The sequence below is a fragment of the Ruditapes philippinarum genome, unplaced genomic scaffold (genome assembly GCF_026571515.1).
Source record: "Ruditapes philippinarum isolate M1 unplaced genomic scaffold, ASM2657151v2 ctg74_1_1_1_1, whole genome shotgun sequence".
Taxonomy (NCBI): Eukaryota; Metazoa; Mollusca; class Bivalvia; order Venerida; family Veneridae; genus Ruditapes; species Ruditapes philippinarum.
In genome coordinates this window covers 403,310-419,707 of record NW_026865153.1, presented here as the reverse complement: position 1 = coordinate 419,707, position 16,398 = coordinate 403,310, and the positions used below count along the sequence as shown (strand labels likewise).

Genomic DNA, 16,398 nt, shown 5'->3' with positions numbered 1-16,398 from the left:
AAATAAAAACCGCTTACTCAGCAATTTTCTATTACTTCCCGTTTTTCTGACTAGTGCGTTGTTGCGCAATTATTTTTTCCTGCTTTTTCTCTCTACACGTAGTTCATTTGATGTCACACATTTGTGGAATTTTTTATTTTAGTTTTTCATTCTTTGGCAGATCGGTTTTTCGCTAAAATCAACAGATCCTGTAAACGTTTTTAAGTAGTTTACCTTACAGTAGCTGGCGTTTTTTAACTCTGCTTTGTTTATATAGTATGGCATATCGTTTGTAAAAATCAAGAACTACTTCCTGTCTTACACAGTGGTTATTTATGAATGAAAATGCGAGGGCCTTTGAAGCTTTCACTTCCCTATAATTTCTTCTCTTTTTTTTTTTTTTTTTTTTGCAAAAAAATCAAGTGAAGTGAAATGTGTGTTTAACAAATTGCATATCAATCTTGTCATGGCAAAGCTCATTTTATGCTAATTGCTCCTTTCTCTTGCAATTTTCTTTAAAAATGAGTACTAGTCTTTTCAACTAAGAATCTGAACTCTGAAATAATAATAATTTATTTAGTAGTGAATTTCACTTTCTTAATAATTAGATAAATTAAGGTCATTCCAGTGACTAACAGGTCATAAAACCATTAGTGATAGATTTTGTAACAGCCTTTGCAGCAGTGTATTATATTTTGATGTGTATACATTAATATTTCTCATGCATATGTAACCTTTGACTATCACTTATTAATACTATAAAATTGGTAAAAACTGTGTATAAAGACCACTCAGGGGAAGAAGGCCTTTGTTGACCGCCTGTTTGCACATAATTTTTTTTATGTGCAGTCTGACCAGGCCCTATACTGTTGGCTTACTTAAAATGTTGATCCTGATTTACCAAAAAAAAAAATTATAAAAAACAACCAAACTGGTTTCTGTGACTAAGGGGTAAAGTTTGTCAGACTGCAATTATTGCTAGCTGTTACAATGTCATTGACATGTGAATGCCACCATGCATTATTAAACAAGGCCAGCTTGGACCTCCATATATAGTATGAAATTTAAAAAAAACAGTTTAAAAAAGTAAAGATTTGATTTTTCAAACAATGAAAAAAAGGGGAGGGTTTTTTTTTGCACACAGAGAAAATAAGCATGGTGAAATATTCTAGTAGCTGTTCCACTCACACTTCTGCCATCCAGGTTTCTTTTCTTTTAATTAAATTGTTGACAATGGGCACCGGCACCGTTACATTTTACTGGTAATTTTTTCTCCGTTAATTGGCGGGATATGGTAGCTGGCAAGTTGAAGTTTAAAGCTAATACATTATATTGTATAATGAAGACAAATCATATTGTTGAGTGACTCAGAGATGGCGTGATGTCAAGCATATGTTGTGTCGTTAAACTGGAAACCAACCGGAACCTCTAACACCGGAAACTTAGATTGCAGATAAATTTGATATGCCTTCTTCAAATTCCAGCCGCTTTCTCTTGTATATAATTTTGAAGCTTTTTTGTCCCTGGTGGAATTAGAGGCACGCTTTTCTGAAATTCCCCCGTTGAAAAGAGATGCTGACAGTTTGTAATATATGAATACACTTTAGCCCTCCCAAAAAAAATTGTTGGAAGCCAGGAATGATGAAATTCCTTTTTGGTTTTATATATTTAAGAAATTTTGATGTAATTTAAGTTGAGATGCTCATCCTGTTTTATTTTTTAATTTACTTATTTTTCCAGGGATATACATTATTAAGATTCATTGCTCATGTTATAAAGCTAAGTTGAAACATTCCTTATATAATGATGTTATTTTGGTATTATTCTTATTTCTTCAACAAAGGCTTATTATCTTTGTCAGTAATACAAAAGTGATTTACTTCAGGGGCGTCTGTGGCCGAGTCGTGATTGACTTCAAACCACTTGCCCCTCACCGCTGTATGTTTGAATCCTGACAGGGACTCCAGATTCTTTGGACATCAAGTATAATGGTCATTTTGTCCCTCACCTCTGATTCAGAATTCATGTGGGATAAGTAGATGGTCACTTGCATAGAAATTGGTAATTACTGGTTAGTTATACAGGAGAGCCAGTAAAGTGGACTGACTATAAGATATGACCAATAATGGATGGCTTTGAAGTATGGATTCAAGGTCAAGGTCATTAAGGCTACGGATAGCTTTTTCTACTTTTTCTTTTATTAAAGCAATACTGTTTAGCATAAAAGCATATATCTATGCCATAGACATTCTTCTTTGCTCTTAAAATTGCCTACTTTTGTTGTATTTTCAGGACTCAAGTCATCAGACGCAATTTTAGAGAAGATGAAATGTCAATTGTGTGATTTTCAAGGGTATTATGAACAACAGTTTCAGGACCATATTCTGACACATAAAGAGGCGCTTAAATGCAAATGTTGCAAATACGCCTGTTTTCAAAAGGATGCAATGATTGAACATTTTAGGGTGAGAAGATTCTCTTTAAAGACTGAGAACATAAGAATTGCTCTAAGATTGTGTCATTTAAAGTGATCAAAAGTACTCCAACTGATGTTAATTTTTACTATATGAAATATATCAAATAGACTTATATGATCTATCAATCTAGACATATCCATTCATTATTTTCAGGGTTTTCATTATTAACAGATTGGCGATCCACATCATCAGTTAAATCTGTTGTATTTTCAGACTGTATATTCAAATAATACCCATGACCCTTGGCAAAATCGGTTGTTTTCTTTGGCGCATCTGTTGCCTCAGATAAAAATGAAAACCCTGATGTTTAGGGAAAATTTCTAAATATGTGTATAGACTGAATAAGTGAACAGTGCAGACCATAATCATGCGGCATAGATGTGCCAACTGATCTTGGTCTGCACTGGTCGCATGGGTAAATTCTGTAGCCGCAAGCAGGCTAACGGTTAAACTGTAAATACATTATTTTTTCATATACTGCAAAATCAATATTATTCCTGATGCACTAATTTTCATGATTTTCGTGGATAGGTCAATCATCAAATTTAAGATACAACAAACATTTTATCTGCTGTAAGATTTTTTTTGCATTACATTATTTGCATTTTATCTTTTGGAAAAAATAAACAGTCCATGAATTTAAGTACCCACGAATGTTCTTTGTGACAAAACTACGAAATTTAATGTCCAGGAATTAAGGGAATTCACAGTATATCATTAAATTTTTCACCAAAAAGAATGTATATGTATGATTAAACCATTTGGAATGCTTTGGAAATTACTGAGAAGTTCCTTTTATTTTAAAAACTCCTTTATCTCAGAAAAAAAAAATTACAAAAGTAAACATCCTGTTTTAGATGGCTTTAAAGTTTGTATATAAAAACTTAAGGAACAGAAGTCTTTGTAAGAAAAACCAGTTTTGTTTGGATTTTGTTAGATTTTGTTGTTGTTGATAACTTAGAAACGTTTACTTTTATCAGAAAAATCACCCACGATGCATCTGCAGTTTCTGTGATCACATGGCCGAGCATGCCTACATCATCAAACGTCATACGATGCGACACACCCAGGTCGGCTGTAAATGTGACGTCTGCGGTAAAGTATATAAGGTAAGTTTTGTATGCTTTTGTATTAAAAGAAGCCGTCCGGTTAGCTCCATAGGAAGAGCTTTGGACTGTGAATCGGGCGCCCTGAAGACGCATGTCACTTTCATTTGGATTGATCATGAAATTTTTTGTACGTTCATTCACACTGTACCTCTGCTCTGGCATGTACAGAAGTAATCAGTTCCTTGCAAAAGTGTAGGCAACTAGAACTGATGAACTATGTGGCAGCTTATCGTGATCGGTAGTGAAAACTTCCAACACCTACACCACTTTGTATTGAGAGGTTTAGTGGTGATAGCTTTGCTAAAAGTAAAGTTATTGGATGAACTTTTTTTCATAAATATAGTGGTGTTTTGTCAGAAATTATCTACCAGTCCCTCTGGAAGGACTTGTTCCCTGCGGTCTGGAGACCGCAGGGTATTGGTACGCGTTTAACTTTTGAGGCATGGAGGAGCACGTGACCTGTTTTCGGTACATGGAGGAGCATGTGATCTGTAAACCGTATATGATTGGTTAATTGACCTTTTCGAAAACCCAGCTAAATACCGTTTGCCGGTACGTTACGGATTTACCTGTAGGGAATTAGTCCGAATTACACCTAATTGAGAACAAAAATCTATTACGTGATATTTCTAATTTTCTATAATTATTTTTTACCGTTTAAGGTGGAAAAACTTGAATGATGTCTTTGAAAATTATCAATGTTTCTTCAATATCTAAATCTCAAATTTTACAAACAATAAATTCTTTATTTACTAAATCTACCAAAATTAAAAAAAAATTCCCGTAGTGGCGTTGCCATATAAAAATAGCAGAATTTTGTAAAATTGTGTTTTTTAATTTTTTTATTTTATTTTTTGACGTTAATTTTATTCATAAAAATAGGGCCTATTTTAATGCAGTTTTCCTTACTCCAAAAAGGAAATAATTGTTTTTATGTTTGTATGACCTTCTCCGGTCTCAACAGGAACACAATTTACAAGTTTTCCAAAGGACCTTCTTTGATATATTTGTACGGTATTAAACATGTTCCTTGTTACAAAGTCTTCCTTTCTATTCTGTTCCCCCGTATCCCCACACCTAAACATGTTTTGGAAGAATTTAGTTAAGTTTGAAAAAAATAACTTTTTTTCATAAATAAAGTGTTTTTTTTTATTCACCCAGGTCCTTGGAACTTGTATATTTTCTGGATTGCATTAAATAAAAGTAATACAGCATTTTTGTACCAAGTCCTCACTACTGTTGAAAAAAAAACTTGTTTGTGACTAAGTTTATAGGTTAAAGTCAGGATAGGAAATTCTTCAATTAAATAGTAAAGTGTTGTTACTAATAATGAATTTATATCCTCAATGTTTGATATAACAATAAGATTTTTCATTCAGGTTCTAGTGGCCCACATTTATAATCATTTACTGTATAGACTTTGGAATTTTGAACATTTTTTTATCCTTAATGTTACATGGAAAAGGTCAAGTGCACTGAAATATTCATTATGGGAGAAATATATTGGATACTATAGCATCCAATATGGGAATAAATTGGATAGTAACATTATTCTTTTAAAAAGCCAGCGAATGAATGTAAATATTTAGTATGGAATGAAGAACTCAATTTCACATGAAATTTTTGTATATCAAGCTTTTCTGATCGCATGACTTCTGTCATCATGTGTTGTACATTGTGTTCTTTAAACAACATCTCCTCCTATATACATGGTGGATTTTGATCAAACTTCATAGGAATTGTCTTTTGGAGGTCCTCTTTAAAAGCTATGAATAGTTCCAGTCTAAAGCCCAAGAAAGTTCAAGGAGCTAAAAATAGATTTTAGAAATCACTCCTCAGAAACTACAATTTCCAGAGCATAGATATTGAGCATGTTGCATCACCTTTTGGTCCTCTACAAAAGTTCAAATAGGCCCTACCTAAATATTCTTCTTGTGTGCACAACAGTGCCCAGAGCTTAGATATTTTGGCATGTAGCATTTCCTAGTTGACCTCTATTAAGCCAATGTGACCCAATTGGGCTATTTACTTTTGCTTGAAGAATTATGTTCATTTTTAATAATGGATCTGAGTTGAGCAATCTTCATCATGATGGCTCTCTTGTATATTTTCAGGACCAGTATGTGCTGAAGATGCATGTTAAAATGGTTCACATGCCAGCTGAGGTTCTGTTTGAATGTAATGTATGCAGTAAAAAGTTTACGAGAAAAGCTCATCTGAAACGCCATCTTAGAATACACGACCCTGAAAAACCGTTCAAATGTCCCCATTGTCAATACAGGTAAGATAATTATGACATTGAATAGTTTAGGCAAGATGCTACAAGTCTAGGTAAATCGATATGAGTAAAACCTAAATTTTCCAATGGTTGATATCTTTAACACTTAACATGCTAAAACTAAAAGTGATTTAACCTTTGCTACCAGTGTAGTACAGGGCCAGCCTGCATATCCATGCTGTATGACCATGTTTTATACTGTAGCTCAATTTGGGTATTTTTTACATTGAATTCCAGTAAACTTTGAATGCACTGTTCAAAATTTACAGCAGCGCAAATCCAATACTGCAAAATCATTATTATTCATAGGGCACTAATTTCTGTGGTTTTCGTAGAAAGTTCAATCCACAAATTTATGATCCAACCAAATGTCATTATGTCTGTTGTAAATTTATTTTGCATCACATTATTAACATTTTATCTTTTGGAATTTAAGAATCTATGGAAATGTTCTTTGTGACAAAACCACAGAATTTCATGCCAAGAAATTAAGTGAATTACAGTATAACATTAATTTTCAGGCAAAGGATAACATGAAATATTTATTCTATTGTTAAGAAAAATATACTGTTTTTGGTGTTAAAAATTTTCTTGCAGGGCGTCTGTGGCCATGTGATTAAGGCCGTTGACTTTAAACCACTTGCCTCTTACAGCTGTAGGTTAGAGTTGCACAAGTGTCAATTTATTATGAAATTTATTCATTATTTTATCAATAAAATTCATTGGGACTTGTATTTCATCCTTTCATATCTGCAAGCAAAGCAAAAAAAAATGTGTTTAATTGAACTACTGTTTTAGTTTAACCTTTTCCTTCAAAGAAGCGCCTCTGGATGCCTTTATCTATTACCACATCCAAGCACCTCTGGACGCTTCTAAGTATGATTGCAAAATTATTAAACATACATTTTGTATTTCATTTCTTAGAATATATATTTATTTTACAATTTGAATATGTATAAGGCATTTCAAATTTTATTAGAAATCACAATTATAATGGAAGACTTTTGCTTTATATTGCTCACTCTTGATCTTAGTCCTCATGTTTTGATCTTTTAGAGGTTGTGAGAAGTCGGACATTGTTAAGCACCTTCTTGTACACGAGGAGCCAAAACATCAGTGCAACATTTGTCAGAAATCATTTAGGCATATCAAAAATAAGGAACTCCATATGAAAAGGTAATAGTGAAATTCTAGTTTTAAAATCAACTTCAGTATAACTTTTGCAGAGCAATACGGTTTTGGGAGATAACGATTTTGGTTGTTTATGAGAGTGTATTGCTCTACAGAGGTTAAATTTATTGTGCAGAGGGCCACTTTGTAGAGATTTCACTGTAGGGACCATTTTTAAGTTTGATCCCTGCGTGGCTGACTGATTCCGGGCGTGGCTGACTGGTTAAGGTGATGATTTTGAATCATAGTCTATATATGTCCTTTCACAGGTTTGGTTAATGGATTTTATTCTTGTGAGGAAGCAGCTATCTAGCTTTCAAGTGTCAGTGATTCTACCCATAGATTGCTTGTATTTGAAATAATGAAATGCAGGACATTGAAGTCTTTCTCAATCAATGAGAGTATTGGGAAAACCAATTCAATTTTAAAACAAGAAATCCTAAGCCTTCTAGACTGCTAACAGCAACTGTCTTTGTGACCAGTGCCATCTGATCATGGTCTGCACTGTTCACTATTCAGTCAGATCATGTTTTGTAATTTTCTCTAAAGAACAATTAATTGTTCTATCGAGATTGGACAAGTCCATTCAAGATATTTATCATGGTAAGGGTTAAATAAATTCAGCATAATTAAGAGTAAAAATCATATTAATTCTACTTGACTTACTCAGTAAAACAATTTCAGTGTTTTGATTATTTGAAACTTGATTTTGTTTCTATGATGAATGGCATCTTTCGTCATATTTACAGGCATAATGGACAGCGCGATTACAAGTGCGGGGTGTGTGATTTCTACGGGTACACATTTACAGATATACGTAAACATATCGAACGTAAACACACGGACTGTAAATCTCTAATCTGTGATAAATGTGGCATGGTGTTCAGATCTGACCTTCAGTATAAGGTACGTTTTATATTGTTCTAATTATATTTTCTCATTTTATTAAAGGCTTGTGATGTCTCAGAAATGACTTTGTATATTTTTAGCTCACCTGTCACAAAGTGACAGGGTGAGCTTTTGTGATCGCTTTTCGTCTGGCGTCCGTCCGGCGTCCGTCCGTCGTCCGTCCGTAAACTTTTACTTTAAATGACATCTCCTCATAAACCACTAAGCCAATTTCATCCAAACTTCACAGGAATGTTCCTTTGGTGATCACCTTTAAAAATTGTTCAAAGAATTTAATTCCATGCAGAACTCTGGTTGCCATGGCAACCGAAAGAAAAAACTTTAAATATCTTCTTTTAAAAAACCATAAGAGCTAGAGCTTAGATATTTGGCATGAAACATCTTCTAGTGAGTGTCTACCAAGTTTGTTCAAATAAAAGCCCTGGGGTCAAAATTGGCCCCGCCCCGGGGGGTCATTGATTTTCCCTATATGCATATAGTAAAAACTTAAAAAATCTTCTTTTAAAGAACTCAAAGAGCTAGAGCTAAGATATTGAGCATCAAACATGTTCTAATAGGTGTCTACCAAGTTTGTTCAAATAAAAGCCCTGGGGTCAAAATTGGCCCCGCCCCAGGGGGTCATTGATTTTCCCTATATGCATATAGTAAAAACTTAAAAAATCTTCTTTTATAGAACCAAAAGAGTTAGAGCTAAGATATTTAGCATGAAACATGTTCTAATAAGTGTCTACCAAGTTTGTTCAAATAAAAGCCCTGGGGTCAAAATTGGCCCCGCCCTGTGGGGTCATTGATTTTCCCTATATGCATATAGTAAAAACTTAAAAAATCTTCTTTTAAAGAACTCAAAGAGCTATGGCTAAGATATTTAGCATCAAACATGTTCTAATAGGTGTCTACCAAGTTTGTTCAAATAAAAGCCCTGGGGTCAAAATTGGCACCGCCCCGGGGGTCATTGATTTTCCTTATATGTGTATAGCAAAAACTTAAAAAATCTTCTTTGAAAAAACCCAAATAGCTAGAGTTAAGATATTAAGCATGAAACATCTTTTAGTGAGTGTCTACAAAGTTTGTTCAAATAAAAGACCTGGGGTCAAAATTGGCCCCGCCCCAGGGGTCATTGATTTTCTTTATATGTGTATAGTAAAAACTTAAAAAATCTTCTTTTAAAGAACTCAAAGAGCTATGGCTAAGATATTTAGCATCAAACATGTTCTAATAGGTGTCTACCAAGTTTGTTCAAATAAAAGCCCTGGGGTCAAAATTGGCACCGCCCCGGGGGTCATTGATTTTCCTTATATGTGTATAGCAAAAACTTAAAAAATCTTCTTTGAAAAAACCCAAATAGCTAGAGTTAAGATATTAAGCATGAAACATCTTTTAGTGAGTGTCTACAAAGTTTGTTCAAATAAAAGACCTGGGGTCAAAATTGGCCCCGCCCCGGGGGTCATTGATTTTCTTTATATGTGTATAGCAAAAACTTAAAATCTTCTTTTTGAAAAAACACAAATAGCTAGAGTTTAGATATTAAGCATGAAACATCTTCTAGTAAGTGTCTACAAAGTTTGTTCAAATAAAAGCCCTGGGGTCAAAACTGGCCCGGCCCCAGGGGTGTCATTGTCTTTAACTATATGTATATAGTAAAAACTTAAAAAAAAATCTTCTTTTAAAAAGCCCAATGAGCTAGAGCTTAGATGTTTAGCATAAAACATCTTCTTATGGGTGTCTACCAAGTTCGTGCAAATAAAAGCCCTTGGGTTAAATTGGCCCTGCAACGTTGGGGGGTGGGGGGGGTTGGGGGGGCCTATATACAGGTGAGCGACCTCAGGGCCATCATGGCCCTCTTGTTTATAATGTTGTAATAATGGATTAAAAGCATGTTAGATGCATATCAGCTGGAAAGAGTTGCACTGGAAATTGTCCTAAATGAAGCAGAACGTAAACAAAGTAATATTTTGACTTCGGTGCAATATACTAAATCACTTTAACTATACTTATTGCTAAAATGCTACAGAAGAAAAACTTGTTTCGGGTATGTGGCAAATGAGTATTAATTATTTTTGAAAACTGTAAAAGGATATCAAACATAAGGAGCTGTTGAAAAATAGGAATTGTGAAATTTTGGGGGAGTTCATGGGCCTTTAAGATTAACATGTTTTCTTTGTAGTTATGCACATTTGAAATACAGTCACTTTTGTGTCACAGTGATACATTACTATGGTCATGATACATTAGAGTATGGTCTATTTGTGTCACATTAATACATAAATAAAGCATTAATAAAATATTGCCCCTGCAATGTCACAGTGCTATTGATTCATACTTTTGCAAGGAAGGAAATAATTGTCAGTATTGAAGTTAAAATGTAAGAGTTGTACCATTTTTTTATAATAAACCTGTACATTCTTTTGCCACTCATTGTAATACCAAACATTTAGCTGTTCAGCATTGAAGAAGTCAAGGTCATGTTGTGGTTTACCTCTTGTGGTAAAAGAGTGTGAGTCTGCACCAAGCAGTGGTATATCAAAGAATAGGTTGCAAAATGATATTGTTTTTCTTGATATACACCACAACAGTTCAAGTATAAATTATATAATTGATGTAAGGTTATAAATAGATTTTAAGCTCCATTTCTGGGGTTTACCCAAGTCCATAGATCAGGTTTATAACTTAATTTTGGTAGGGTCATTCAGTAAGCCCGAGTTCTTTCATTCTTATATGCCTTTCAAGTTATGTAAAAAGAGAATCTTCAAGGTCAGTTGGCCTTTGGTTTGAGAAGGTCTTTGACTGCAGGTTGTACACAAATTGAATATGTCTGCAACACCTGATTTTGAAGATTCTGTTCTGTTTAAAATGTGAATATTACATGCAGAGGAATTACCTGCAGGTGTGGATATAAGGTTTGACCATGTTGGGTGAAACAGTTGGGTTAGTACTTGTACAGAATAACAAATGATTGGTTAGGTAGTTAGCTACTACCTACTGGTAAATAAATGACATTGTGTCATTTGATGAAATTTTTTTTATATAATTACAAAATCTATTCCAAATAGAAATATACTTTTGCATAAACTAAAGTAAGCTTACATTGCAAAACTTATACAAGCTGGAATTTAATTTGCATAAAGTAAATTTAATTGTGTTTTTCGAGGACCTATTCCTGCTAAAACTTACAGATTAAATGAATTGAATTGTGCATTACAGGAACTCTTTCAAGTGCTTGAATTTATATGAACTAAAGTAGATCTTGCATTACAGGACCCATTCTTGCTGAAATTTATACATAAACTGTATTGAATCTTAAATGACAGGAACCATTTAAGCTAACTTTGAAATTGAACTAAGATTTAATCTTGCTTTACAGAAAACTGAGTCATCTCAAATCAAATTGCATGAACTGAAATCTAATCTTGTCACTATGCCATGTCATATTTGTATGAACTAAACTTAAATCTTGTTTTACAGAAACAATGTCATCTCAAATTGAATATGCATGAACTAAAATTGAATCTTGCCATACAGAAATTATGCCAGCTCATAATTGACTTGCATGAACTAAATTGAACTATTATATTACAGGAACACAAGTCACAAGCCTGTGATGTATTTATGATAGAACAAGCATTAGCTATAGCAACAAGTGATGGTGGCACAGCTCAAGCAACGATACAGATTCCCAGTAACTATACACTAGATGGTAACCAGCAATTACATGTTGGCGGTCAGAGCGTTTCCATTGATAAAGATGGTCAGATTACAGTACATTCCGTGGGGCTACCAGGTTAGATTTTTAATACCCCACCCACATCTACTTTTATATAAAAAAAAAATATACATTGTATATATTGTTGATGACATAAGCTTCCAATGAATTCATTTTCTTTGATATAAGCATCTTGAGTCTTTCCCAGTAGTTTAAGCTCTTGTTGTTGTTGTCACTAGAAAAAGTATGACAAAAAATGTCAAGTTTTTTCTAGTTGTCTCCCTTTAATTATAATGTGTCTCATTTTCAGGAGTTTGTACTGTGTGAATTATCTCCCTTAGACTATAAATGTATTTAAAATTAGAAGTGATAAAAAAAGTGGACCAAAGATGTAAAATGATCAAAGACATACTTCCTTCTTTTGCAGTAATAGTACCGCCCCCTGTAACATACATTCTGCAGACTAACTTAAGATAAAATTGAGAAAGAGAGGGAAAGAAAATGTATATGGAGAAGTGCGCAATATTGCCCGCTGAGATAAATTGTTGATAAAAGTCAACTTGCTGTTCCCTTCTCCCCCCCCCCATTTCGTTATAATTATAAGCACATGTTTATGATAAATGTAACAGTGACATAATAACTTATTGACTTACATAACACAGAGCCCTCTCTAACTCTCTCTGTAGCCTTTATGCTAGTACCGTACTTCTTCAAACAAGCATCCACCTATATACTTGAACGTTAACAAGTTGCCGAGAAGTTATTTGATTAGGTTTTTGCTTTATTATGTTTTTTGGTTTTAGTTATAGGTTTTTAGAGAAATACGATTGGTTTTAGAATTGGAACAATTATGTGATGTAACTTTGTTTCTGCTAATTTACGTCATGGGTACAAGTTTTCAGGCATTTGTCTGAAGTTCGGATTTTTGTACTGCTGAAAGCACTCTTTTTCTACATAAAACCCATTAAAAATGCTAAATTCAGGGTTTTCCAGTTTCAATTCAGAGACTTCATTGCTTATCAAGAATTGGTGCATAAGAACAAATATGGTCGCTTAACACATGTTTTCTTTATGGTCCAAATACGTATTGATGCAGTGTACTTGTGCAGTTTTGCTGGACTCTATTCTGTTGGTAGCTCGATATTGCCATTTTAATATTGAAATCCATTATACTTTAAATTTACTGTTTGAAATTCAAAGGAGAGCAATTCCATTACACCAATTAAGAAGGTTCATGGTTTTAAAAAATTTAAACAGGTGGTACATTTATGATTTTTACGGTATTTGAAAAAAGTGGGAGGAGCTTAAAAGGGACGATGCACTTGTCTTTGTACAGAATAGATGCTGGTACTGAACATAAGAGTGGGAGTCTTTGATTTAGAGAGAAAAAAAAATTGTTCTTTGTGTATATATATATAAAACATGTGGTTTTCATATATGTGATTTTTTGAATAGTTTGGCTTATATATAGGACACTGTGAGACAAGGTGCTTTCTTAACAAGCCTGCGTTTCCTGTGTTGAAACGTGCTGACTAAGCATTTTCCTGTTGCCAGCTCTTGCGTAGATTTATGTCCAGCCAAATCATTATTAGGTCTCAGTCTGGGCTCAACTTTTTTAAAAATATTTGAATTGTACTTGAAAGAATCACCAACAAATTAAAAAAAAAAAAAATTAGTACAGTTTATTTTACCCAAGTTTTTTTCATTATTTTTTTTCCCAAGTTTAAGGACAGTAGATATTGAGTAAAAGACCAATAGTTTAGTGAGTTTAGTGCAATTTAGAAGTTCAAAGCCTTTAATGTAGGAGCTTTTATAGCATCTTTTAATTGGAAACACTCTGCTAGGGACATCTACTTCAATTCAGCGCTTTTTTTTATTCATATAGGAGATACTGTTGAGCTCTAAGCACCTACATTAAACATAAGTGTATTTTGTGTTCGTTTGACAATTCTAGTATTTTGCTCTAGACAATACTGTACTGGTCACATGGTTGAAATCAGTTGCCAACAGCAGACATGTGGCATCCAAAACTTTAAACCACTTGCTCCTTACCGTTGTTTGATTCCTCCCAGGGACTTTGGATTCTATGACAGCATTTTGTAGGTCTTAAAAATAGGGCTCAAATATAAATTAATTGACGGATGAATAATTTTATGAAGTATGAAATAAACTTTTAAAAATGAACATTATGTAAACTGTATTATTGCGCAACAGTGCCGTTTAATCTAGTTTCTGTTTTCATGGGCTTGTAAATATATATTGTCAGTCTTGTATTTATTACCTGTGAAATAGAAAATGTGACTTGAACTGTAAGATAGGTACATAAATAAAACATTGTCATTCGATAGTCCTGACAAAAAACACAGATATATATATAAGTATAAATAGAAAGCTGAGAAAAGAACGTTTCATAAATAATCTTAACTTTGATTTGAATACAACCATACATTATATACCATAATCTTCGCTTCAATGTCATGGGAAAAGCAAATAATTTTAAATCACATCAATTTTTTACCATTCATTTTATGTATACTAGGCCAAATAAGTGTTTAAACATTTCCTTGGTTACGAATTTACTATTGAATTTTGCTTTTCAACCTGTAACCTCCCTTATTTTGTGTAATGAACATAAATTTGGAACTGTATGTTCGATTTTTTTGAGGTTTGAATTTCTATAAGCTTAAATTGTGCAGGCAACGGTACAGAGTCTTGTCATTTTGCACTGAGACGTACGTTTGCCGCACCAAGGTGTACGTTTGCCGCACCAAGGCGTACGTTTGCCAAACGTGTCAAGGTCATACTCCATTATTGCTATACTTGGTACCAGCATTGTTAAGGCTATGTCAATTTGAATGAGATTGATAATAATGTTTCAATGTTGTTGACCATTTATCTATCCGGACACGGTGAATTTAAAGTAGCTTGTATAATGTTTGCTTGCAGTGAATATATAGAATTTATCTCACTGAAATGAGAAATACATGTATCTTTTAAAAAATATAGGAAAAAAAGGGAGTGAAATATGAAAAAAAAAATCCTTGTGAGAAATATATAGCGTAAATCATATATTTCATTTAATGTCTTTGGAGGAATTTTTTTATTTAACCCTAACCACACTAAATATTCTAAATGGACTTGTCCATCTTTCAATCTGGACATAACCATTCATCATTTATAGGGAAAATTTACAAATATGTACTGACTGAATAACAAACAGTGCGGACCATGATCAGAGGGTAGAATTTGTTGCCACCAGCAGGTTTAGGGTTAAAGACCAAAGTATGTCAACCTTTTTACATTCATTTAGTAAATAGAGGATATATTGAATGAGTGAAAGTTCAATACTGAATTTATTAATAGAGATAAATAAATTGAGTATTGGACTTACATGAATATAATATTCTATTTATCACATATCCAAAATAAAGAGTGTAACGCTAATATTAAGCGGGTCTTTACAATTATGTTTTTTTTATACTTTTATGTTTGTGTAACGCAAATGACATCACGTCAAAATATATGCACGGTTGTACAATATCATTTTTACAGAGTTGCAAAATCGGCACGGGTATGTGACAAAGCATCAGGGTAGATGTAATGAATAGTTTAATCCTTTTGGCCTTTAAAAATGATAAATATTCAAAAAATTTAATGGATTAAAAGAATGTTTCAACATAAAAAATTTGACCATGACATACTTTCCTTTATCAGTCATAATTTTGTTGAAGGCTGTGACTAAATATAAAGTGATATTTTGCAAATTTTTACTTGAAATCTAATACCATGGAATGCTATTATTCAACAAAAAAATTTTTTTAAAAAATAAAAAAAATAAAACCTGTCGCTTTTCCTAGAAAAAGGGAACTAAGTTAATAATTATAGTTTAAGGTGCGGTGAAGGTTTAACTTGATTGTGGGTGATGTTCTTTCAGGCATGTTTATTTTTCAGTATTGCAAAATGCAATTTTCCTTGTCAGCAAAAAATTAGTTGAGGCCAAGAGTATTTAAATTCTTACCATATCACATGAGACAAATTAATATAATTAAAATCCCCTCCTTATTTATGATTTTTGTTCCTGCGAAATACTTCATTACGTTTTTTTTGTTGAACACTTCGTGAATGTAACACTTTGTCAATATTCATCAGGAAGGAACAATTATTTGTCATGTACTGCAATTATCATGCCAAGGTCACCTACTGAAGGGTCAAGGTTTTGCAGAGAACATTTAATTAATAATAATAATAATTTATATATATATGAAGTAAACTCTGCTTATTGCATTATTCAGGGAACCATCAAATTTATGTCGTAATATCCAGATATTGTAATGTCCAAGAGGCAACCAATTTGAAAACAAGTCGGGGACCACAACAACATTATCATCATCGGCGGTATATAGTCAGCATGTACCGGTACATAAGAAGGTCATAATTTAGGTCAATTTTTATGCATGTGTGATTATATTGAAATAAGGTTATTGCAGACATTGACAACTGTAAGTGATGACATCATGTGTGTGATGTCATTTTTTTATCATAAGCACCTTAATAATAAATCTTATTCTAAACATTCATGTCACATTCAATGCCTCAGTAGATGCAAAATAGCACTTTAATTTTGTGTTGTCACGTTTATACTGTTTTGATAATGTATACAATCTGTAATGCCCTGATTTATGATTGTTATGTCACACTCAGTACTTTCATGTCACAGTCAACATGTTGTGACATTGTATTATTGTGATGTCACATTTAATATTACAGTGTCACATT

At 33.2% G+C, this 16,398-nt stretch overlaps 1 protein-coding gene across 1 annotated transcript in view; it reads left to right on the top strand.

Annotated features, from left to right (window-relative positions):
* LOC132728028 (zinc finger protein 35-like) overlaps positions 1-16,398 on the top strand; it is a 96,625-nt gene that overhangs the window by 27,610 nt on the left and 52,617 nt on the right. The window contains exons 10-15 of the mRNA XM_060713639.1: positions 2,272-2,444; positions 3,437-3,565; positions 5,680-5,846; positions 6,900-7,019; positions 7,763-7,919; positions 11,499-11,700. Of these exons, the coding sequence (XP_060569622.1) occupies positions 2,272-2,444; positions 3,437-3,565; positions 5,680-5,846; positions 6,900-7,019; positions 7,763-7,919; positions 11,499-11,700 (948 nt within the window). The remainder of the gene's footprint in view (positions 1-2,271; positions 2,445-3,436; positions 3,566-5,679; positions 5,847-6,899; positions 7,020-7,762; positions 7,920-11,498; positions 11,701-16,398) is intronic.